General features: G+C 33.1%; 1 protein-coding gene across 1 annotated transcript; it reads left to right on the forward strand.

Annotated features, from left to right (window-relative positions):
• The first annotated feature begins 19,448 nt into the window (after positions 1–19,448).
• LOC114715957 (heterodimeric geranylgeranyl pyrophosphate synthase small subunit, chloroplastic-like) lies at positions 19,449–20,629 on the forward strand. Its single transcript, XM_028900874.1, has one exon. It carries the CDS (start codon positions 19,669–19,671, stop codon positions 20,557–20,559), a length of 891 nt encoding a protein of 296 aa, XP_028756707.1. The 5' UTR covers positions 19,449–19,668; the 3' UTR covers positions 20,560–20,629.
• The last annotated feature ends 5,519 nt before the right edge of the window (positions 20,630–26,148 follow it).

A 26,148-nucleotide genomic window follows, 5' to 3' on the forward strand; every position in this document is an offset into this window, starting at 1 on the left:
ATGATGATGGTGTAGGGGAAGGAGTTATGTTGCTCAAATATGGTAAAACACTTCAAAACATAAAAGATCCAAGTGGTTACAAGTGATTTTAGGGTGTTTTGGAAGTGTGTTCTTTATTGTGTATTGTAAGGAGCATTTCGGTTTTGACACTAAATGGCCCCTAGGATGAGATTTTCAATGTTTTGATGGTTCCATGGTGTTTAAAATGCAAAAACATGTGGGGATAAGGCAAGAAAGGATTTTTAAACCCTATGGAAAACAAGTTCAAAAGCAAAGAGCAAAGATGGAACCTTTATAAAGCAAGAGTATTTTTGAGTTATGTTCTTGCTTTTGGTTGAAATGGATAATGATTCTTCTTGTCCTTTTTATGGATTATCATGCTAGGGTTTGACCTTTGTGAAGAAAAAGAAGAGAATCAAAGAAAGCACAAATCTTTGGATCAAGGTAGCAAGTTGAACCTAGCTACTACCACTAACTAGCATTGTTGATTATTGTATGGTTAATTGCAATTATTGTGGTTGAGCTCTCTTGATTGTTATGTGGCTGCTCTTTATAGTATCTTGCTTTGGCCTTTACATGATTGAGTTTGCCAAATGATAAGCATGTTAGTTCATCAATAGTAGCCAATGTGATCATGCATAATAATAATGCTTGTTGATGCTATAGTTGGTTAATTTGCTATTGGGATTTCCATGAAATCTCATCCCCCAAATGTAATACAATATTTTAGGGCCTGAATTATCCAAGGGAAAGCAGCAAGTGGAAGGCTAGGTGCTGGACAGTACTGAAATTTCCAGACACAGCCTCCTTCACGCAACTTTTCGATTAAGTTCCCGAACGTTTCTGACCGAAAAATTTAGCATGGTTAAATATGATGTCTTGAGATTCATTTTGATAGCTAATACATTAAAACTGACCCAGTATACAATTTATAATGATTTTTCAAAGGTAATGGTCAGAATCTGGGAAACAGGGTTTTTGGCAAGTGGACAGTGTTGCTTTTCTCAAAAAACCTGACGCTTTCTCATAAGGAATTGGACAATGAGATTATTTTTCCTTGAAAGAGGACTTAAAGAAATTTAAGTATAATTTTGAACTACCCCAATTGGATTTTTGAAGAATAAGTTATGAATTTTTTAATTTGGGCCAGAAAAACTGGATTTTTACCTGATGAACAGTAAAAATCCGAAATTTAGCGTTTTTATGGTAAAAAGTGAGCCCAAGACCATCCAATGTGGTCTAAAATGATTTTGAAAGGAATCTAAGTTAATATAATAGTAAGGTGTGACAAGTGGAGTTTGGAATAAGTGTTTAAACTACTGTTTAATTGGTTTTGGAATGGCTTGGGATCACATTTGCTACAAAATTTCGGTTTCTAAACGAATTAGTTCACTCTATGTTTTCTAAAATTTCTGGAACCAGGTCACAGCCTCAAGCCTTTTTGAAATCAAAATTTTTTCTCTCTCTGTCTATTCAAGTCGTAACCTCACATCCTTCAAGTCGTGACCTGAGCTCACAAAGGAGACTCTAAACCTTTGATTCATCCTTGTTGTTTTCCAGACTAAAATTTCTTAATAGATTTTGACTCTACTTGATAAGGCTTTGCAAGAAATTAGTTTTAGGCAATTGAAAATTATGAATACGTGGGTTTTCTCATGATTTTTCCCAATGGTTTTAAACTGCAAGTGTCCCAATTCAAAATTTCAAGCAATTTTGCTAAAGTGAGTCTGGCAATAGGTAACTATAGGCTAGTGTAGGGGAGTGCTTGGTTTTTGGGCCTAATATAGGTTTTAGTTTCCTTTGTAGGGTTGTTTGTTTTGTGTTGTTTACTTTGGTTGTTTGTTGTGTGTTTGCTTTTTGCTCAAATGCCTTGCACTAAGAACCCTGAGTCTTTAAGCTTGAAAAGGCTTTGCCCTCGTGAGGACACCAAACTTACAAGAGAGAAAGTAGTGAAAATGTTTGCCAATAAGGGGTGGTGCAAGAGTGACATTTACCAGAGACTAACGAGTATGACTTTTATAAGCTCGCAATGGCGTGAGGTTTAGGGGATCTTATGAAGAAGAGGAACAAGGCTAACTTGACTTTGGTGACAGAGTTCTATACTTGTTCTGCTATAGACGGGCATATGGGGATCACCTTTAGAGGGAGTGAATGTTATTTTAGTCGAGATGCTATTGAGAAGTTCTACAAGCTTCCTGAACTCCCTGTCTGCGAATACCAACATTGGAAGACCAGACTTGATCAAGTTCCCTAGAATGAGGTCTTTCAAACCATCGGGGTAGGGAGCGCTGGTTGGACTGTGAAGGAAAGTAGGAGGAAAGTCTTCGAGCATAAGAACATAAATGATAAAGCCAGGATTTGGCTGAACTTCATGACCTACAATGTGATGCCATCAGCCCATATTTCTGGTGTTTCTAAAGAGGCATACTCCTATTGCATTTTCTTATGACTCAGCAACAGGTTATCATCCTTGTCATCGCCCTGGACCAGATTGGGCATTGTGTCAATAATGTCCAGACACTTTTAGTATTTTCACACTTGATCAGGGATATGTGTGTAGCACACGGGATACCAACGTGCAAATCTGACTCTATCTTAGACCTTGCCACGACTGGGTGTTATGCCGCATCCAAATCCATTAGAGAGAGCAAGAGAGGAAAGAGGGTGATGGAGGAAGGTCCAGAAGAGGAGGTAGCTGAGGGTGGCTCTAGTTTCAACCTCGCCTCTTTGAGTGAGCGGATTACTAAGCTTGGTCAGCAAGTAATGACTCTAAGCGAGGAGTTTGATGCATACAAAGTTATCTCCATATCTCATGAGTTTAGAAGGCAGAGGTTTATGGACGCTCTAATATTGGAGATGGCCAAGGCTCTTAAGGTCAACTTTCCTCCAGAGTATGAATAGGCTTTCTGGGAGAACACTATTCTTGCCACAAGCTACTTCAGTAGGGATCCAGGACAGTTCTCCGGTAGTGCTGCTACTGCTACTAATGCTGAAATAGGAGAAGGGGATGTTCAGGCAGGAGCAGATGTTAGTGAAGAGGAGAAAAGAGAAGTAAAAGACTGAGAATAGTCTTTAGTTTTTTTCTAGTTTTTTCTTTTGTTTCTGTTGTTCTTCCTTGCAACTATGTAATTAAAGGTTTAACTTTGATGTTTCTGATTTCAGTTGCTATGAATGGTGAAACATCCTACCTTTAACCCCTTAGAGTGCACATTAGTAAGGGTTATGGTTCAAGAAGATCATAACACAAGCCCATGGATTTAAAATTTCAACATAATTACTCGGGTTACTATTCACTGTTCAAATTTAGATTTCAGGTCCAATTTTGAAAAATCATAACTAATTCCATAAAAATCATATCTCCTTGTGTACACATCCAATTGAGGAGATATACCTCTCCTTTTAAAGCTTGGGATGTGTACTATGAATCTCCCAAATTTTATGGCTTAACTCATTCATTTGATAGGTCAAACTGGAGCTACAAACTCACTGCTCCATGACCTACGTTTTATCCCTTAACCTCTTTTTACTTTAATTCTTTCTATTTCTTTGGCATACATAAATTGAGTTTACACTTTCCCAATCATCCTCATACATTTCTATTCCTTCCATAAATATTGTAATTAAATACATGACATTATTGGTATTCATAACATAAATTACATAATAGGAGAATTACACATTGAATAATGACATCATTCATTAACGTCAATAATTCTTCACTTTCTTCTCCTTGCCTTTCATGCCATTATTGTCCACCATTGATTGACCTAAATAGTTTGTTAGGGAGGGGTAAGATTCGGGAGAACCTCAATAGCAAACACTACCCATAAGCATGCAAGACATAATGCACATGCATGACATGTTATAACATTAACACATGAATGCCATGGAAAGTAAGCTACAGCATTTCATGCTTTCATAACATATAGCCAAGACAAAACATAATATAAACTTGCAAAAATAACTTTGCAAACATTTCATCATAGCTTAGTCACATCATGGCAACACAACCACATCATGCAAGCATACATATCAAGCACACAATATAGGTAAGTTTACTACCTTGTAACATAGCTTTCCTCTTGCTTTTCCTTTGATTCCCTTGTCTTTCTAACCCTATGGATTTTTGGTCAACACCATTAAACATCATCTTGGATGTTCCAAGGTCCTAAACACATCAATACATGATGCAAAACAATTATTAGAATCAAGTCATCAACTTATCTCTACTCGATTCTTTCTTGAACATACTTCAACTCTAACTTTTGAATTTCAATTCCAACCTTCCTAAAAAATTATTTCCACATACTATCCCCACATAATTTTGTATGTAGAATCCATTTCCAAGCTCAAAACAATCAAAATCCAATCCTAACTATTTAGAATAGTCAAGGCCGAACAGAATCACAAACTAAGGGAAAGTTGGACTTTTTGCAAAATTAACACAGAACCACTTGATTCTTGTTGTTTCCAATCCTTTAAAATGTTTCTAACATCCATATCATCTTCTCTTATTCCAATAAATTTCATGCAGAACCTCCCAATAGGATTTCAATCATCAAAAATCCAATCAAACCAACCACCAGCTCAAAAATAACAAGGGAGGTAGAAACTACATCAAAAACAACACTCGTACCTTGTTTTAGAGCTTGATCTGGCTTGGGATCACTTAGCCTTTCTTTCTCCCTCTTCTTTCTCTCTCTAGACACCATTTTGCAAGAGCTTCCCCATAGGTTCAAGGTGCTTGGACGAAATGGAGGGGTGGGGAGGGGTATTTATAGAAAGCTAGAACAAATCTTGGCCGTCGGTTCCGATTTAATCCTAGCCATTGATCTTTGTTTCTTCTCCAAGAAATTTGCCACATGTGCTGCCTTCTCTCTCTCCTATTAATCATCATTTTCCTGCCCAAAATATCTTCAAAATTTCAGACCAAGTGGAAGGGAAACAATCAGCCACATATGCAAGCTTATTTCACAAGCTTACTTGAGATATTTTGCAAAGTCATGATTAAACCTTATCCAACCAACTTGACCATGTGCATGGGCTTAGGGAGCATGAAATCCTCTGATTCTTTGGGCTAACTAAGTGCCCCAAATCTAGTTAGGAAGCAATAGGATTAATCTAGTTCAATCCCAATCGTAATCCTTTACCCGGTTTTCTCCTTTTGGGCCTTTATGAGGAAAAATAGCTCGGGGCCTCCAAAAATTTATTTCCTTCCATGAAAAATCCAAATTTAATATAAAAGTATGGTTTGGAAATTTTGGGGATTTTTCATAACCTCTAACTATTTATTTCACATTTTTCTATCGGGCTTTTACCGATAGAATTTCAGAAGTAAATTCCCCATAAATTATTTCCTTCATTTCTAATGCTCGGAAACAATTTTATAAATTCAAATATATTCCCAAGGAACTTACCCATATTTTTCCTTGAATTATTGAGGCCCTTATATAATTAAAATAATTATATTTCCTCAATTTTCACTATTTTCTTCAAAAATCGCTATTTTTTTAGAAATGTCGCAATAATTTATTTTATGTTATTTTCACTCTCAAAACATCATATATGACTCAAAAACCCCTAATTTACCCTTTTTCTATTTTGAGGGAATTTTTGAGAACTTTTCATAAATTTCCTATTTTGACCCTTGAAGGACCCAACATTGTCAGTCCAACTCCCTTCTGGGTTTCTGAGCATTGCCAATATACCTTTCATTAACTCTTAACTTAATCTTCTCATGGTATACTTATAGAGAAAGGAATATCCCATCCCTCTCTCCCCAGTGACGTAATTAATTAAATAATATTTAATTGGAGTTGATTTTGTCGAATTCTTTTCTACTGGCTCATAACTCCATTGATTTGTCTCTAGGTTTCATTCTTTCCCTTTTATCACGGGAAATTCCTCTAATTTTTCTCGGGTCAAAAGTCAAACTGTAGACAGCTATTTTGACTTTCCCCGGATAGGGTATAAATAGGCTTTAAATTTAATAAAAGCTAACCTCGTCAGTTTCTGGGGACGAAATTAATTTTACAATCTGTATAAATTCCTCAACTACTGTTCCCAAGTTTTTCCTGATTATTTGAGGCCGTCTCATAGCTTAAATAATTTAATTTAAGTTACTATCTCAAATTGCCCAAAACCCTAGAATGACTTCCGGGCATTTCTATCATTTCTAGCCTTATATCGGTTCTAGGATCCTATTCCTATTTTTCTGGAATTTTTCTAAGTCATTTGGGCCCTTTTTGCTAACTCTGAATATTGGCTGACCAGAACTTTTATTATTTACAATTAGGTCCCTACTTAGCCTAGGAATCTGTTCTTTGCAATTTAGTCCCTCCTTAGGCCTAACCTTCGGAACCATTTCTTACAAGTTTCTGGCATAACCTTTGGCCTTTAGTTGTTTCCAGTTCATCATTCTTTAGTTCCCGAACACTATTATTTTACACATTTGCCCTTGGAAAATCTCTTTTTTCCTTCCGAGGGATCTCCGACTTTCGTTGCATTAGACTTAGTAATCATCTTTTCCTTGTGCTATTACTTCTATCTATGAGCCAAAATTCGGGATGTTACAAATGGTTGGTTTTAATTGTGGTGGCTGTTTTTCTTTTTGCCTTTTCCTTCAACAGTGAGGACATTGTCAAGTTTAAGTGTGAGGGAGGGATTTATTTTCTCTTTGTTCTTGTGGTTGCTTCAAATTTTTGACAATTTTTTTCAGAAATCCAATCTTTCATCATCATTCTTTGGCTTTAAATTGATTGTGGATGGTGAATTGCTGTGAATTGGATCATCTCTAATTGTTTTGATGGTTGCTGAAAAGGTTTTACTTGTTAAAATTTGGCCAGACTTTGAAAAAATTTTCGTTGGTAGTTTCTGTGACCTCAGGTCACACAACCTCACTGACTTCAGGTTGCGACTTGAGTTGTGGTTTTGATAGGGAAGGGTTTTTGTGACTTCAAGTCATGACTTCACTGACTTTAGGTTGCAACCTCAACCCCCCTACTTGACTTGGTGCTCTCTGTGTACTTAGGTTATGAGCTCACTATTTTCAAGCCGCGACTTGGTCCCTTTTTCTATGTACCACCTTCCTTCTCTTTGCTTTATGCAATGCTGTATAGAATGAAACTTTTTAAGCTACCTTTACATGTTTTTCAAGTAAAATCGTTGCCTTTTAATCTACCTTCATTGCATCAAACAGTTTTTCTCAAAAACCATGCCCATCCTTGAATTTTTAAGCATACTGGATTTTGAAAATGATTTCTCTAAGACTTTATAGGTACTTTTGAGATCTAAGCATGTTCTTAAGTGATTATTTTGATCTTTTTAGTCATCATCTTATGGGTTGCTTTTGTGATAAGTGTCCTAATGCCTCGTGACTAATGCGTATTGATTGAAACTTCTTGTATGAGCAATTGAAATATGAAACCCTTGTTGGAAGGATATTCTTAAGCCTTAATCCCTATTTTGAGTGATTATTCATGTGGTTTACATTCTCTAGAACTTGTTTTAGCTCTGGGTCAAAATTATGTGTGCATTTATGATTTTGAATATGATACATGCATTCTTTTCTACACCGTTATATCCAAACACAACCCACCACCATCTATCTGTTACTTAACCCATTTGATCCTGCACTTCCTTTATTTTATCCATCATTTCGAGTGTTTGAACCATGATGTTAATTGAGTTAAGTTCATCTTGATAAATACGATTTCCCAACCTTCATCAATTTTTATTAGGAATTTTAATTTTTTTCCGAAAAAAAGGGAAGAAAGAAAAGGTTTGAAAAAAACTGCAAAAAGAACAAAAAGAGTAAAGAAATTTTTTTTATTTACATAAACTGTAGCAATAAAATAAAGTTGAATAAAGTATTCCCTTAGTGGTAGAAGGTTAGGATCTGAACTTCCTTGTTTAAGATTAGATGATATTTGACTCACCTTTCTTTAATTCTTGACACTCGATTTCATCGTTTTTTATTCAATCTAGCCTTTCCATCACTATAACCTTAAAAGTCCTCTTGATTCTTTACATGAATGCTGAGTAGTAGTGGAGATTTTAGAGTTATTACAAGCTTATGGTAGGATGTTTGCTATTTGAATGTTTGAGAGAAAAGAACCTCAATGAGGAGAGATGAGGCAATCAAACACTTATACCCTTTGAGCAAATCTTTGCTGTTCATGCATTTAGAGTCAATTGCACTTTGTATCTAATTACTTGGCATTATTGATGTTATCATTCTTGCTTCCCTGAAAGATGTTGATCGATTAGTTCTTGAGATCACTTTTATAGACACTAGTTTCCTTAGTTGTAGCTATAGTTTCTTTGGAATGATTCAAGTCTTTGTCCAGGAGTATAAAGGTTCAAGTACGGGGGAGTGATAGAACCCTATCTTTATATGGTTTTCTCAAGTATTTTATGATGTTTTGCAACACTTTTACCCTCATTATGCATGCATTTATAGATTTTTGATCATATTGGTTCATGCATTGCATTTTGTTGTTTAAGGGGTAAAAAAGGGTCAATTATCCTTCCTTAATTATAATTGCCTTGATTTCTAATTTGTTAGTCTTTACAAAGCTTCCTTGTTGCGATTTTCAGGCAATTAGAGAAGGACCTAAGACCCAAGATAAAGTATTGATGGAGTCATAATGTTACAAGGACCAAAACACAAGAGTTTGGAGTGTTCTGCCTCCCTAGGTCATGCCTTAGATGCCTTTTAATGAAACTACACATTTTGGAGTTAAGTCAAGACTGAATGCTCTCTGTCTTCCCAGGTCACGACATGAAACTTCTGAGGTCGCGACCTGGACCCCCCAGTCATGACCTGACACTCCTGAGGTCATGACCTGATCGAGTGTGTTAAGTGAAGTTGTGCATTTTGAAATAGGTTTCTGAGCTTCTATACCTAAAGGGGGTAGCCACCACGAAGAGACACTTTCCCATTCTGCAGATTTGCATAGGGTTGAGCCACCATCATCTCCTCTCAAGTCTCTATGGATTCCACACCCAAAACCTTCATTTTTCTTCATCTCTTCATCATTTTCTACATTTTGAACCAATTAAACCACTCTAACCACTTCTTCTCCATCTTTCCAACCCTATTTTTAGCATCACCCATGACTGTTCATACCTAAAGCGACTGTGATCGATTTGAAGACATGAGAGGCTAAACCCTTAGCCTCTTGATGATGGAAGACAAAGCTTGAGCTCAAGGACTTAACAGTCTAAATCCGTGTTTGATTCTGTGTTAGAGATTTCTAGATTTAGGGATTTCTGTATCTGTTTCAGACTTGATTTATGATTGTAAATCTTGTGTTTAGACTATTGAATGTATTTAGATTGGATACTGTTAATGTTGGATCATTTATATAAATATATCAGTTTTGAATCCTTATGTTCAATAAATTATCAGTGATCTTTGGTGATTAATCTGTGCACTTCGTATTCTGTGATTGTTGATTGACTTTCTAAGGGCATTTGCATCATCCGTTCATCTACACTCTAAGTGGTTTCCAACAATGTTTTAAGAGATGTTAATTAACTTTGATTAAAGTGAGTTTTCATTAATTAAGACAATGGACCCAAGTGATTATTTGGGGTTTTCTTCAGACTTAGAGACTTTCTAAAACTCCTAATCATTTTAAAGAGCAATGATAGCTGAGTTTTTATCATCAAGAGACTGTTTCACCATAATTCCCTTTTAATCCAAAACATTTCTTTATTCAATTAAAACACCAAAAACATTTAATTCTCTACATTTTACATTTATTGCAACACCCTAAAACAGTTGAAAAACCCCCCTTTTCTTTACCCAAATCATCATGTTTTTATTACCAATTTAGACTATGTTGTTTTCTAATAAAGCGCTCCTCAAGAAGAACGATTAGTTGCACCCTATACTACATTATCTGATGCAATTAGAATTTTTGATAACCTGAAAGGTGACATCACGGTCTAATCAGGAGGTCTATAAATACCCCCTCCATTCCTTCACATTTTGGCCAAGCTGGGGAGACCTTGGTGAAGCGCTGCCAAAATTTATAGTCACCTCTAATCACCTTCAAACCACTTCAAGCAAAGGCCAAGCTATCAAGTTTCAACCGAGGATTAATCAAGGTATGTGTAAGCTTGATTTTTATGCAATTGGAATGGTAAAATCATGTCTAATCATAAGGGGAAACCATGCTTAAATTTCAGCCAACATGAGGAAACTTTAGGGAAGGATAGAAACTTTGATTATGAGCTTGGATTGGTATGTTTGGAGGTTATTTAGATCAATTTATGTGAGAAAATCGAGCTAGGAATTATGATACCCAATTCGGCCAAGTCTTGTTCTTAGGGTTAGGGTTTGTTTCAATGTATTTTGATGATTCCAATGAGTTTAAAATATATTTTTGTGTAGGGAAACACTAAGAAAAAGTGTTTAAAATCATTAGAATCAAAATAAGAATTTTGAAACACTAAACCCTATAATTCGGCCATAATGGGTTCTTGGACGAGGGATTGGATTTTGATGATGTTGATACTTCTAATGAGTTTATATGGTTTTTTTTTTGTAGGGATATATTGAGAAAATGAGTTTGGAAGCATTAGAATCAAAAAAGAAATTTTCAACCCCAAACTATATGCTATTCAGCGAACTCATATTCATGGGGAAGGAATGTGATTTTGTAAAATCTAATTGAATATTTGGATTCTACATGAAAAATCATGTAAGAATGACCTAAGAGATTGATTGGAACAAAAAGGAAATAATTTGGTCAAAAATTCGAGGAAAAGAGGTTTAATGTTCAAGTATTATGTAATGTGTTTGAATGGTTGGTAAATGATTGGCATTGATGTTGGTTTGCTAGGTACTTCGCCCAATTATCAAGGAGACACACTAAATCAAAAGGGAACAAGTTACTAAGTACACAAGAGGTAGCATTGATTATGATTAAAGTGCTTTCTTGCTTACATTTATGTGTACGTGTGTATGTGCGATGAATGCCATGATGTGACTAAGCTATGCTGTTGAATTATACTTAAATATGAATGAACTAGCTTACTTTCCATGGCATTTCACTATGCATGAATAATAAAGTTATGTTCACAAAAGCATGTCACATTATGTTTGCGTGATTGCATGATAATTATGATTCTCTGCTAGTGGGATTTCTTTGAAATCTCATTCCCCCTATGTTCAAACTAACCTTAGGAGGAGGATCAAGCAAGGACAAAGGCTAGAAAGTGGTTAATGAAGGCATGTGAATGCTTAGTGACAATATTCATGAATATTATGTTATGTTATGTAATATTATGAATGCTTATGTGTTTGTTGGATAATAGCTCCCTTAAGAAGATAAACATGTATGAACATGTATGATTGTGTCCACACATGTTAATATGTATGTACAAGCTTGTCATAACTCCCAAAAGGTTAAGGATGGGTAAAAGGTAAAGAAAAGGTAAGGTTGGGCTTAATTAGGGGATAAAACATCCCTAAAAACAGTCAAATTTGAGACGCATAAAATAATAAGCATTTCTTTGATTTTGGACATGAAAAGATCCTATATTTAGATTTAAATCAAGTGGTAGATAATTAAAATTGGAGTTTTCTGCTAAGAGTTATGCCCTTCCAAATTTGGGCTAAAATATTGAAAATTTGAAAATTTACCATATGAATAGTACACCTTGTTGAATTTTCTGGTGCTATCTTAGATGAAATTGAGACCAATGAGTATTTTTTTTTCTTTAAATAACTCTTAGCAAGCTTCACTTGAAAATTAGAACCACCTTATTTCAATTTTTCTAAAATTAGTTGTGAATTTTCAAAGTTGACCTAAATAACTCTTAGCAAGCTTCACGTCACCCTTGGATAAAACATGAACTCCAAGTTTCTTCCTAATTTACTTAGCTCACATTTATCTTGCTTTATTAATGGCCTTCTAGAGCTCATAAAATTTCTCTGTCTACTCCATAAATTTTTACATAAAAATCATTTACTAAAATGCCCTTAATCGGTACAATTGAGCATTCTATTTTATTCTAGCCATTCTGCTAATCTTCTAGAAGTAAGACTAATTTTATAAATTAACATAGCCTTTAAGCTTCCTAACCTCATTTTTACGTACATTTTTGAGATCTCTTACTATCTCAAATAATTACCTCAATCAATGTACTTTTTACTGAGCCATAATCTTATAAATTTCATTTAAATTGCCTCAGCAGTACTTTCATTATTTCTCTTTAGAAAAGAGTCTTATAATATTATTTCCTATTTTTTTGGGAATTTTTTTGAATTTTCTGTATACTTTCTATTTTTACCCCTATTAGTCTGTACCTTTTTGAATTTATGGTTTTACCCCTACTTGGGCTCAACCTCATAAAACCATCTCTATGAGGTTTCTAACTTAATCTTTGGCCTGTTTCTAATCTCTTTTCTCTCTCTAGGCCTTTGAGATTTTACTGGAGTCTCTGTCTTTGATTACACTTTAGCCCCTGAAAACTTTCACTTTGTAGCTTATTCCCTAAAACTGCTTTAACTTCCTTTCTCATCTTTGGGACCTCTACTAAAAAGAGTCTAGTAGCTTATCCAATTCAGGCTATTTCTGGTACTTCTAGGCCTAAAAGTTGAGATGTTACAATAATAACCTCCCACATAATTTTTCTAATTTTTTCATGAATTATTGAGGCCCCTATATATTTTAAATAATTCAATTGGGCCAATTTTCTTTAAATTATCCAAAATTCCAAGAAAATACAGAAAATTTCAAAATAAATTATTTTCATCTTTTAGGCCTCAAATACTATTCTGTACCTTTTATTCTATTTTTCATATTTTTGGGGAATTTTTTAGAATTTCAGGTACACTTTCCCACTTTGTTTATTATTGACCAGATATTTTGAAAATCATAGTCTGGTTCCCGATCTGATTTTAGTTTAAAAGTTGTGTCATCTATCTATTGGTTACCTTACTTAACCCATAGTCTATTTTATATTTCTTATTTCTAGGATTAAAATTAACAAGATGTGACACTGGGGATTGGGGGGTCCAAGTAATAAGTGATCTTGGGCAACTAAGTAGGCCAAGACGAGAAGTAAGCTCGCACGCACAATAGGCCATTGTTGAAGGCAAATCTAACAGTTTTCCCTTTACTCCTTTTGCACAAGTCAAAGCGGGATTGAGCACTTTTATAGAAAATATCTATCCAATTAATTTGTCATTCTAATCACCAAGATGCCTCATCAATGTTCATAACTTTTAATCAACGGGTTAGTTGCCATTAAATGTGTTTAAATGTGCCTAATGGTATTGTGATCCGTAACTTATAAAAGAGCCATGAGACTGAAGTTCAGGATATCCGAGCTCTAGGCTTTCGGGCAACTCTCTTCCATCCTTAGGTGCTTTACCCTGCTAAGTTATTGTATGTTTCACTGTTCTGCTCACCCTATTCTTACAGTAGGAATATGTTCAATCATAGAGAATGCCTCTTCTTGCTTTGCCAGTAGATGCGGAGTAGCTCTTAAGGACAGAGTCTATAGGACATGATTCGGATTAACTAGTTTTTTGCAGTGCTTTCAACAACTGGATTTGCATAGTATATAGAGAAGTTGGAATAGAAGCTTTTTGGAGAATTTAGGCGCTGCCTCCAATAGTATAAACGTTCTAACATTTTTCAGCAGCATTCTGACTTTTGGAGTTTAGTCAAGAGATTTCGTTGGCCTTCGAGAGGAAACTGTTTATATGGAAGCTATTGAATGAAGAACTGCCAATAAGATCTATTTTAGAGACTGGAATCTCCTACTCACCGATTTGTCCTGTGTCCGTGGGATAGAGCAATCTGGTTCGGATTACCGATGGGCTTTAGAATGGATTGTGGATCCATCAATAATACTAACTCCTGGGTTTTGCAAATTTTTGCTTCGAATGATATTGAAATTGCAAATTATGTTGGTTGCACCTTGTACTGTGTAGGTGGATGGCTAGGAATCAGAAATTACATCATAACAAGTATGCTGATCCATTGCAGGTTATTAAGCAAGTTCTCTTTAATATTTGGGTGACGAAACATTTTGTTGAGTTCAAATATGAAAGACCAGTTAGAAACCGGGTTCTATCTAAGTTTGATGATCAACTCCTCTAACAAAATCGGGCCCAAGAGTGGTTGATATGGATTTCCAAGGTGAGATGGAAAGTTGGGAATGCTTTTAAAAGTAACTATCATGTTTCTGTGTTGTTTCAGGGACAGTTGCTGAATTGTAGAAATATAGAGAGAACAAGAGGCTGGAATAAATGGTTTTATTTACTATCGATATTCTGCTGGGCTTTATTGTTTATTGGTAATCAAAACATGGTTGCTTCACCCTTCTCTTTTGGACCTGCAATTCGTGTGGAGGAAATGAAGTTTCCTAAACTTTTGGCTCGGCGGATCAGCCTTCCTAGTTATGTTTTAGTTAGTGATTGCTCTGAGCTTGTTTGTAGGTTTAAGGAGTAGAATCTCTATTAATATGTAATTTTTTCACTCAAAAAAAACGTTCTCTCTCTTTTTTTCCCTCTAATTTTCTATTTAATGAAATAACAGGGCTTGATTTATTTGTTTACTTTTAATCTTTTAAGTTTAAAATTTGTTTAATTTTTCAAAATAGAAACCACTTGAGGACCCATTACAGAATATGCCAAATAAACGAGAAACAACTGTTTTGAATGGATAATGACATAATAATTTACTATTGTATGAAATAAACACATAATAAATTAGTGTGAAAATAGTTTTAATACCCCATGGAATGTCTCCATCACATACCTACACCTCACATGATTAATTGATTTATTTTAAAAAATATAACACATTTAAGGCATGGACATTAGGCCACCGACAGTACAGTGTTCGGTCTCTGATAATATCTTCACATCTAGAGCGGGACGGCAAAATTTTTAACACTATAGTCGAACTGGATATCCACTTGGATAAGCCTGTCACGAGCCGCCAATAAAATGGGCGACATAATAATTACTCCTTTGCTCCAACTTAAGATAGAGAGAGAAAACATTTTTTATAGAACAAAGAGAAAAGATAATTTTTTTATCCCATTTTGTTGTCATTGAGAAATTTTTTTTATGGACATATAATTTTATCCTTTATTTGTTATTGTATTGACTTTGTTTACATAAGATATAATGTATATTAAATATGAATAGAGTTAGAAAATTATTGAATTTTAAATAAGAGTTAATAAAATTTAAGGTTTTTCTTTATCTGTATGAAATATGTTGGAAGTAACTTATAAATAGGACCAGAAGAGTAATTAAAAATAATATTATGTATTAATACATATAAAATAAAATATTATGTTATCAAATAATTAAAATATAAACTTAAATAGTTTAATTTCATGATAAAATAACAACTTATATGGCAATAATATATCTCAAAATTGCGTATATTTAACTTCATATTAGTTATAATAGATAAAAATAAAATAAACAAATGTAAATAAATTTTAAAAATTTATAAAACTAAAAAAATAAAGAGTAAAAAATAAAGAAAAATCGACAAATATCTTGAATCTAAAAAATGCGGTTGGTCCTTCAAAAGATATAAGAACAATAAAAAGTTTCATTTGCCACAACGAATGTGTTGCGCTGTGGCGCGTGAAATAAAGTGTTTGGTGGCTGTGAAAATGGCAGAAGAAAGAGAGTACTAGCGATTACTCCATTTGTCCTTTTTTACAAATAATTTTGGAGTAAATTATTGGGGAAATCACAAATAAAGACCCTTGAATTAGCAAAATCATTCTATGGTCACCTGAATATGCTAAATTACTATGAGGGACCTAGTCTCAAATTGTAATTATGAAATCATGGCCAAATTACCAAAATACCCCTCTTTAATTTTTTTTTTTAAAAAAGAAAGCCACTGCCTCACCGGAATCCGGCCACCGGCGCCGGAGCTCCGGCGGCCGCTTCCGGCCACTGTCGGCTGTCGGACGCCGGCGGCCGGTTCCGGCGGTCTTCCTTTGTTTTTTTTTTGAAACTGTTTTTTTTTTTTTTAATTGGGGGGAAGTGAGGTTGGGGGGATTTGATCCCCCAACCTAATGCTTCCCAAAATAAGGAATGACCATTGAGTCAACAAATTTTTGTTAACATTATGATGCAAAAAAAAAAAAGTTAACTCATTTACTCTTGTTCCAGGTGATAACAACAATACATTTGGAAATAACAAGTTCTGATTGTAAAATAACACGTCTGGAATAAAAATTTAACAATATGTTTTTTTTATAACAATAAATTTTGTTGCAGGTAATAACAACAGTACATTTAAAAATAACAAATTTTGATTATAAAATAACAAGTTTGGGATTAAAATTTAATAACACGTTTTTTTATAACAATACACTTTGTTTCAAGTGATAACAACAATACATTTAAAAATAACAAGTTCTGATTATAAGATAATAAGTCTAGGATTAAAATTTAACAACACGTTTTTTTATAACAATTAATTATTTTATACTTTTAAAAAAAATTATTTATAACTTATAAAAAATATTTTTAATATATTTATTTCTCTAAAAAATACTTTTTAATCTGTATATCTATACAACTCATTATAAATCAAACTACTTCTTATAAATTATAAAGTATTTATAATAAGGCATTTTTGATTTATTAATCATAGTATAAATTTTATATTATTTCATTCTTTAAATATTAAAAATATTTTTTATATTTAAAGAATAAAATAGTATTTTTAATTATAAATTAGAGATAAATTTCATTTATAAATTTAAGCAGTCAAAAAGTATTTTTAATCCACAATAAATTGTACTATTTATAATTTATAAGAAGTAGTTTGATTTATAATAAGTTGTATAGATATATAGATTAAAAATTTTTAAAAAAATTAAAAAAGTGTGTTGCCATTTTTCCTAAATTTTATTTATAAATTTGAACAATAAAAAAGTATTTTTAATCTATAAAAAATTATACTTCAAGTTCTGATTATAAATTGGAGATAAAAATTATTTTTTCAGCAAATTAAATAGATTACAAGTACTTTTTATAAGTTATAAATAATTTATTTTCCAAAAGTATAAAATAATTAATTGTTATAAAAAAAAAGGTGCTGTTGAATTTTAATTCCAGACTTGTTATTTTATAATCAGAACTTGTTATTTCCAAATGTATTGTTGTTATCACTTGAAACAAAGTGTGTTGTTATAAAAAAACATGTTGTTAAATTTTAATCCCAGACTTATTATCTTCTAATCAAAACTTGTTATTTTTAAATGTATTGTTGTTATCACTTGAAATAAAGTGTGTTGTTATAAAAAAAACGTGTTGTTAAATTTTAATCCCAAACTTGTTATTTATAATCAGAACTTGTTATTTTTAAATGTATTGTTGTTATTGCCTGCAACAAAATTTATTGTTATAAAAAAAACATATTGTTAAATTTTTATTCCAGACGTGTTATTTTACAATCAGAACTTGTTATTTCCAAATGTATTGTTGTTATCACCTGGAACAAGAGTAAATGAGTTAACTTTTTTTTTTTTGCATCATAATGTTAACAAAAATTTGTTGGCTCAATGGTCATTCCTTATTTTGGGAAGCATTAGGTTGGGGGATCAAATCCCCCCAACCTCACTTCCCCCCAATTAAAAAAAAAAAAAACAAAGGAAGACCGCCGGAACCGGCCGCCGGCGTCAGAGCTCCGGCGGCCAGACCCCGGCGTCCGGCAGCCGACAGTGGCCAGAAGCGGTCGTCGGAGCTCCGGCCGGTGGCCGGATTCCGGTGAGGCAGTGGCTTTCTTTTAAAAAAAAAAATTAAAGAGGGTATTTTGGTAATTTGGCCATGATTTCATAATTACAATTTGAGACCGGGTCCCTCATAGTAATTTAGCATATTCAGGTGACCATAGAGTGATTTTGCTAATTCGAGAGTCTTTATTTGTGATTTCCCCTAAATTATTCGAATAAAAGTTAATTAAAATTGATTAAAAATAAAAAATGTTTGAAAAAAAATTGAAAATATCCTTATTTATGAGGAGAAAGTATAAAAAAGAGAATAAAAATTTATAATAATAAAAAAATTATGAGAGAAAAAAAATATGTGATGAAAAGATCAGAACATTTATTGTTTAAGAAATGATGTTTCAGGGAAAAAATAAATATCTTAACTATTAAAATAAGTTTTTAATAAAGACAAAATAGAAAATTTAGTATAAAAATTTAAATTAACTTATAAATTTGTTTATATTTAGAGATAAGGAACGATGGTTGTTAGTTATAAAAAAAAGACTAAGGATTTCATTTTATTTTTAAACATTTTGTGCTTGTTTTGGTTCTCCTTTTCTCTTTTCTTTCAGTCTTCCTCCTAGCATCTGGGAGGGCCATCGCCAGCAAATGGTTTAGGTTTCATTTTGATTTCATTACCAATTTTTTCTGTTTTTCTCCTGTTATTATTAAAGAGAAAAAAATTATAAAATAGGCAAGCATCCGGTTTTTGAATATCCGTTCCAGTTTCCGGTTTCAAAACCGAATCTTACTAACTCAATTTCTAATAAAAAAAAACCGAGCCGTTCAACACTCCCACCCGGCCAGTCCAACTGTTCGGGTTTAAAATCATCAGTTTAAAAAAAAAAACCCAGTTTTAATGCTCCATAGAATGTCTACGTCATCACACACTTACACCTCATATGATTTCTTGATTTATTTTTAAAATATATGACACATTTAGGGTATGGGAATTCGGCCACCGAAGGTGTTCGAAATCTGAGTGACACCTTTACCTAACATTGGACCGCAAAATTTGTAACGTTATGGTTATGAGGACTTTATTAGTTCCTTGAATAATTAATATCTACCTTAATATGGCCCTTATACACCGCAAAAATATCTAGTCTTTTAAACATACAATACAGGTATCAGTACAATATGCCACTTCCTATATGACACAGTGCCATCAATCAAGTCATTCTCAAAAAATAAAAAAAGGTTGTGTGTTCAAAACTTAAATGTTGTGGTTGACCAAGAAAAAAACTCAAATATTATGTAAATCATTTAATTATGTAGTATATATGCACAATAAAGTCATCAGTATTAAGGGAAAAAGTTATGAGTGTTAATATACAATATTTTTTTGACCTTGGTTAATATACAATATAAAAATAATAAAATTTCCCATTTTATAAGTTATATATGAAGAATATATATATATATAAAGTGAAAATTTTCTTAAATTATTTTCTAAGCATTTAATTAGAATTCATATAAAAAAAATTTATTCAATTTTTTCCTATATTTTGATGCAGAAACACACCTTAGTTATAAAGACAGTTTTAATTGTAACTTGTTCCGTCAAATTTAAATATTAAAAGCACTTCAATTATTATTTCAGAAGATGACAAGACGTCACAGATCTCAGTAAACACGTTTAACATCCTCATTCCCAGTAATTCAATAATTGACTCGTGTAACCCATGCATTCGCATCCCAGGTTTAAATAAGTTATCCAGCCAACGCAGCACATCGATGGCGAGCTACAGACAAGCTTAAATAACGTTAGAAAAACAAGCCCTTCTCTATTATGCTCCTGAGGTCCCCAGTCTTTCTCATTCCTCATTCCCTGACTTCTTCCTCCTCATCTTTATACTTCTTTCTCCTTCTCACAGAGTTACCTCCATGTTCGGAGCCCTTATCCAACCCTACGGAAACTCCACGGTTAAATTATCATGCAGATCAGATATCCGCCGTTCCCCCTTGCCGTCGAAGCTCTCCACGGCGGCGCAAACCACGCCTGCCCGCTCTTCTTCCTGGGCTTCTCTGCAGGCAGACATTGAAGCCCATCTCAAGCAGGCTATTCCCATGAAGGAACCTCTGGTGGTATTTGAGCCCATGCACCATTTGGCCTTCACCGCCCCACGAACCACCGCGCCGGCGCTCTGTGTGGTAGCTTGCGAGCTCGTCGGCGGCCAGCAGGACCGGGCCTTGCCCGCAGCTTCAGCTCTGCTACTCATGCAAGCAGTCGCCTACACTCACGAGCACCTCCCATTAACAGATAGGCCTCGGCCCAAGCCTAGGGGCCACCATGTGTACGATCCAAACATAGAGCTTCTTAGCGGAGATGGAATGTTACCGTTCGCGTTTGAACTCTTGGCGACATCCAACGTCCCGACCCGAGAAGATTCAGATCGGATCCTACGGGTGATGGTGGAAATCTCACGTGCGGTGGGATCGGAGGGCTTGGTGGAGGGACAATACCTTAAATTCATGAGGACTCAACTAGATGCTGAAGGGAATATAAAGGCAGAGGCAGAGAAGAGCGAAGGTAGGATGCACGCCTGCGGAGCTGCGTGTGGAGCAGTGTTGGGAGGTGGAGGTGAGGAGGAAATAGAGAAACTGAGGAATTATGGGCTTTATGTGGGGATAATACAAGGGTTGTTGCAAGGTGTTGAAAAGGTAAATGAAGGGTTAAAGAAAGAATTGGAAGGGATAAGGAATTTGGCACTCGAGGAGCTAGAATTCTTTGAGGGCAGAGACATTGAGGCAATTTCTACTTTCATTGATGTTTGAAAAATGTTGTCCGCAGGAGCTCTGTAACGTAATAGAATATAAAATATATACAGCGGTTAGTACCTACTTTTCTAATTTAAAATATATATAGGGGTTAGTACCTGCTTTTCTAATTTAAAATATATAATATAAATTAAGCATATGTTAAAAAAATGGATGATTAATACTCTTTCCGACCTTAATATAAGACTTAATTGTGGAGTTGATCTTGGTTCTAAATATAAGACCTATTTTTCATATTTATCAATTTTTTCAAATTAATTATCCTTAATGATACTTCCTCAATAATAATTAAGTAGGAGAGAGATGAAGGATATTGAGAAAGAAGATTAGGGTGTTTTATGAAAAACTTGTAATACTTATTATAATTAACAAATTTATCTAACTTTATTAAAATCAAATTAGTTAAATATGTCTTATGTTATAAAAGCAGTTCTTGTATTGTGGACAAAAATGTTATCCTATATCATAACATTTGCATCATAAGTGCTGCCTTTGATATGTTACCAAAGAACACCCAAAAGAAAAATCATTACCAAATAGGGGTAAATACACATATAGAAAAGGATCAATTCAAATGCTCAGGGATCTTAGTTCAAATAATACCTCACTAACAACCCAGATGCATGGTCACATTAGGACGTCAATCTTTTTAGCATCGAACCAAACTTTCAAATTTTTATTCTTGTAATGGATCGTAGTTCGATTCTTTCTAATATAAGGATTCACTAAATAAAGCAAGTGCAAAACATAGTTAGGCAAAAGCAAGATATTGCAGGTTTAACTTTGAGAAGAGGAAATTAATTTTTTATCCTTTTAATTTTATCTTATTTTTTTATTTATGTTTTTTTACTTCCAATCAACCACTAAAAAAGTAGTAACTTTAAATTTTTATTTCAGTTCTTTAATTTTATTTTTTAATAATTTTTAAATTTGCTTTAGATTTAGAAACTAATCCTCTCGAGGCATAAAAAATCAATTTGCCTTAGATTTTACTTCCATCATTTATTTGTTTTGTTATTTTAATTTCTAGCTTGGTTTCATAATTTTAGCTTTGTCCAATCCATTCTAACTCAATTAATGCATGCATGATGTTTCTTGCGGCGATTCAGCTCACACCCTACTTTATTACTTTATTTACACCTTATTTCAATTGACATCTTACTTTTTCTGGCCAAAAACAAATTAACATCTTACTTTTAACAAAGAACACATCTAGTTTTCATTCTTCCTCAGTCTTCGTTACCTTCTGCTCCAGATTTGGAGGTATTATTTTCTTTTCATTTTTTTATTTATTTATTATTTAAATGCTTAAATATTTTATTAATATTTTTACTAATCTTTTTATTTTTTGGCAGATTAATTCTCGATTGCAAGGAGTTTTTTCCTTCTATTTTTTAATTTTTGACCATACATGTTTATGAATTCAATTATTATAAAATTGCAATATCATATTTCAATAATTTTTATTAAAAAAATTATACAAATTGTAAAATATACAACACATTATAAACAAAAAAGGCTCCATATCAAAATTATACCATTATCAATTTGAAATTTGAACAATTAAGATAATTATTTTCATAAAAAATTTTGGCGACCAAAACTATTGGTTTTACATGTTGAGCGTGTCACATCTCAATTTTTAGATCTAAGAGCCCTAGAAGTAGCCTAAAGAAGCTAGGCTACTAAGCTCTTTTTGAGCAGAAGTCCCAAAGATGAAAAAGGAAGTCAAAGCAGTTTCAGGGATTAAACTGCAAAATAAAAGTTTTCAGGGGCTCAAGTATAATCAATGCTAGAGGTTCCAGTAAAGTCTCAAGGGCCTAAAAAGAGAAAAGAAATTAGAAACAAACCAAGGGGTAGGTTAGAAACCTCAAAGAGATGGTTGAATGACGTTAAGTCCAAGTAGGAACTAAATTGTAAATTCAGAAAGTTACGGGCAATAGGAGTAAAAATGAAAAGTATACAGAAAATTCTAAGAAAATCTCATAAAATGAGAAATAATATTCTAAAACTCTTTTGTGAAGATAAATTATGAAAATACCCCTGAGGTAGCTTAAATGGAATTTATAAAGTTATGGCCAATAAAAAGTATACCGTTTGAGGTAATTATTTAAAATAGAAAGAGACCTCAAAAATGTATGCAAAAATGAGGTTAAATGATTGAAAAGTTATACTAATTTACAAAATTAGTCTCATAACCAAAAGGTCAGTGGAATGACTTTAATAAATTAAAAAGCTGATTATGCTGAGAAAAAGGGTATTTTAGTAAATGATTTTTATGCAAGGCTTAAAGGAAGTGTTATGACCTGAGAAAATTCATAGATTTTCTCTAAGATGGAAGGAATTTTGGAGTAGATAGATAAAATAATTTTCAGAGCTCCAGAAAACTGGAAAGAAACCCTAAAAAACAAGGACCAAGTAAATAGAGGAAAATATCTAAGAAAAAGACAAATGTCATGATGACTCATTAATGCATCATGTAAGGCAATCATGACACATGTGAAGGCATTAATTAGGAGAGAAGAGGTAGTGGAATAAGACAAAGGTAAGGTGACAAATATATCAGTGCTCCAAGAAACTGGAACTAAGAGAATGGATCGATAAAGTGCACTGATAAAGTGTAAAGGTATACTTGTTTTTTACTTGGCCTAGATTTTGCCACTTGCCAAGCTCCCTATGGAGAGGATTTTGACTTTCAATATCAATTTCATTTAGAATTATTTTACGGTTGGAAATGGTTCAAGGAGCCTTCACAAGTTGACACCTCACCTTTGTAATTTGAATGAACTTGAGGGGCATTTTGGTCCATTCAAGCCAAAGTTTTGGCTATAAATACCCCACCTTAGAAGAGCATTTTGGCAACTATTTGTAGAGGGAAAACTCTGTCAAAATTTAGAAAGAAAAATGTGGAGGTAAAGGCCAAGAAGAAGGAACAAGATTCAAGCTTCAAGATCAAGGTATGTGATAGTTATAGCATCTGCCTTGATGTCTATTTCGAATAAGTTACTCTTTGTATCTAATTCTAGAATTTGGCATGATTAAAGTTAACTCTGTGAGCTTTAAATCCATAGGTAGAACACTTTATTTGGATATGTGTACAATTTATGGTGATTTTTCAAAGTTAGGTTTTAAAATCTGGAAACAATGTTTAACCTTTAGAAAAGTAGCAAATTCCATACAATTATGGTACTGTTTCACATAGAATTGGTTCCTGAAACTATTTTTTCTTTAAAGTAACTAAAGGAGCTTTCAGTGAGACTTGAAACCCCTCAGTTTTAATTTTTTTTAGAATTAATTATGAATTTTCAAAATTAAGCAAAAATTCTAGAATTTCTATGTGAACAGTACTCGTGAAGCAAAATTTTCAGATTTGATCTTCTTGAATCTAAGACCATCTAAAGTAGTCCTAATTGACAAGAAATGGACTTTAAGGATGGGAAATGATGAGATTTATGTTAGAAAGGTTAGAAAGAAAACCCTAAAACCAAGAGAAAGGATTAAGGTTCAAGAGAGCTAGTCTTGAACATTATGTCATCTCTTAGTCCTAATAGATTGAATGATCAATATGGTTATGTTTTGGACCTTAGAACATCCAAGAGGGTGTTTGGTGATGTTAACCGAATACCCACATGGTTGGAAAGTCAAGGGAGTCAAAGGAAAAGTAAGAGGAAAGCTTGAGGTGCAAGATAGTGAGCTTACCCTTTATGTGCTTGATGTGGTATGCTTATGTGTTGATTTGTTTTGTTGATATTTATATGATGTTGTGACATGATGATTGTTGCTAGAAATGCTATTTTTAATATGTTTCCATGGCCATGTATTTTTATACCAAGCATAAAGCATGATGGTACTAGTTAACTTAAATTTATAGAAAACTACATACCATACACTAGCATCCATCTTGTGCATGTATGTGGTAATATTTGCTACTGAGATTCTCCTGAATCTCACCCCTCCCTAACCAACCATTTAGGTTAATCAATGATGGGAATAATGGCATGAGAAGCAAGGAGAAGAAAGTGGAGAATTATTGATGCTAATGAATGAAATTATGTTCAATATATAATTCTCATACGTTGTAAATTATGTTATGAATGTCATCAATGCAATGTATGTGCCTAGAATGTGTAGGGCATGAATGAAATTATATGACCATGAATGGAAAACATCAAACCCTAGTTATGTATGCCAAAGAAATAAAAAGAATTAAAGCAAGCAAAGGTGAAAGGATAAAACGTAGGTCTGGAGTAGTTAGTTCCGAGCTTTAGTTTGACCTATCAAATGAACGATTTAAGCTATGAAATTTGGTAGACTTGTAGTACACATCTCAAGCTTTAAAATGAGAGGTAAATCACCTCAATTGGATGTGTATACAAGGAGATATGAATTTCCAAAGTTGAGACATAGAATCTGAAAGGTCCAGATTTTACCAAATAAACAGTAATTTTTATCCAATAAACTGTACGAATTGAGTAAGGATAAGTCTAATTGGATATTTTTTCCTTAAAGAGCATTAAAAGAGCTTTTCGTAAAATTTTGGAATACCTCCATACAATTTTTCTAGAATTAGTTATGATTTTTCAAAGTTGAACCTGTAATTTGAAAATTGCACAATGAATAGTAATTTCTAAAAAGTAACGTTCTAAATGAGATTTTTGAGCTCAAGACCATCCAAGGAAGTCTAAAATGATTATAAATGGACTCTAAGGTATTATATAAGTAAGGTATGACAAAAGGTACCGAAATGCCTTGTGGAACCCTTTTAAAGATGCCAGATGACCCTTTTACCAACTTCCACCTCACTGCCGACAATGACCTCTAGTCGCCACCTATCATCATCAACCCTTGCCACTACTGTCGCCACATGTTGTTGCCACCTTATTACCACGTCACAAATTGGTTTCATTTGTGATAATTTGTGATTTGAAACCACAGTCAAAGCCTTTGCCGGTTTTTTTTTTTTTGCCACCTTTGCTAGTTGGGTTAAGAAAACATATGATTTTAACTTGCAAAGTCACAAACACAATCAAAAATATATTTATTCTTATATTATATAAGCATACACATGAATGTAAATAAATATAGGATTTAATAACTTATTAAATATTTCTATTTAATTTTCATATTATATGTTAATATTTATTAATAATTAATATTTTATAAAAAAAATTTGGTACACTAATATTTGTATTTATTTTTTATAAATAATATTTTATTGAAAATTTCACATTGCATCATATTGTAAATTTAATTTTAAATAAAATTTTTTTAATATATTTACATTACTGTTTATATTATAATTTTTTATTATTTACAATATGAAATTAATTACAAATCAAGGAAATTTTGAATTCAAAAGAAAAAATGTTTTTCAATATTAAAATTTAATCATTATAATTTTTTGTATATTATATTTTATAAATGAATTCAATATTTCCTCTAATTTTCACAGTAACTATTGAAATATATTGCAAGATCAAATTATATTTTTGATCAAGCTATTCTATCATTATATAATTAGAAAAAATATATAATTATTAAAAAAAACTACCATAAAATCAAATTATATTATTTATATAACTCAAA

Source organism: Neltuma alba, unplaced genomic scaffold, assembly GCF_004799145.2.
Source record: "Neltuma alba isolate B1F8T4 unplaced genomic scaffold, ASM479914v2 tig00011630_pilon, whole genome shotgun sequence".
In the NCBI taxonomy this organism is placed as follows: Eukaryota; Viridiplantae; Streptophyta; class Magnoliopsida; order Fabales; family Fabaceae; genus Neltuma; species Neltuma alba.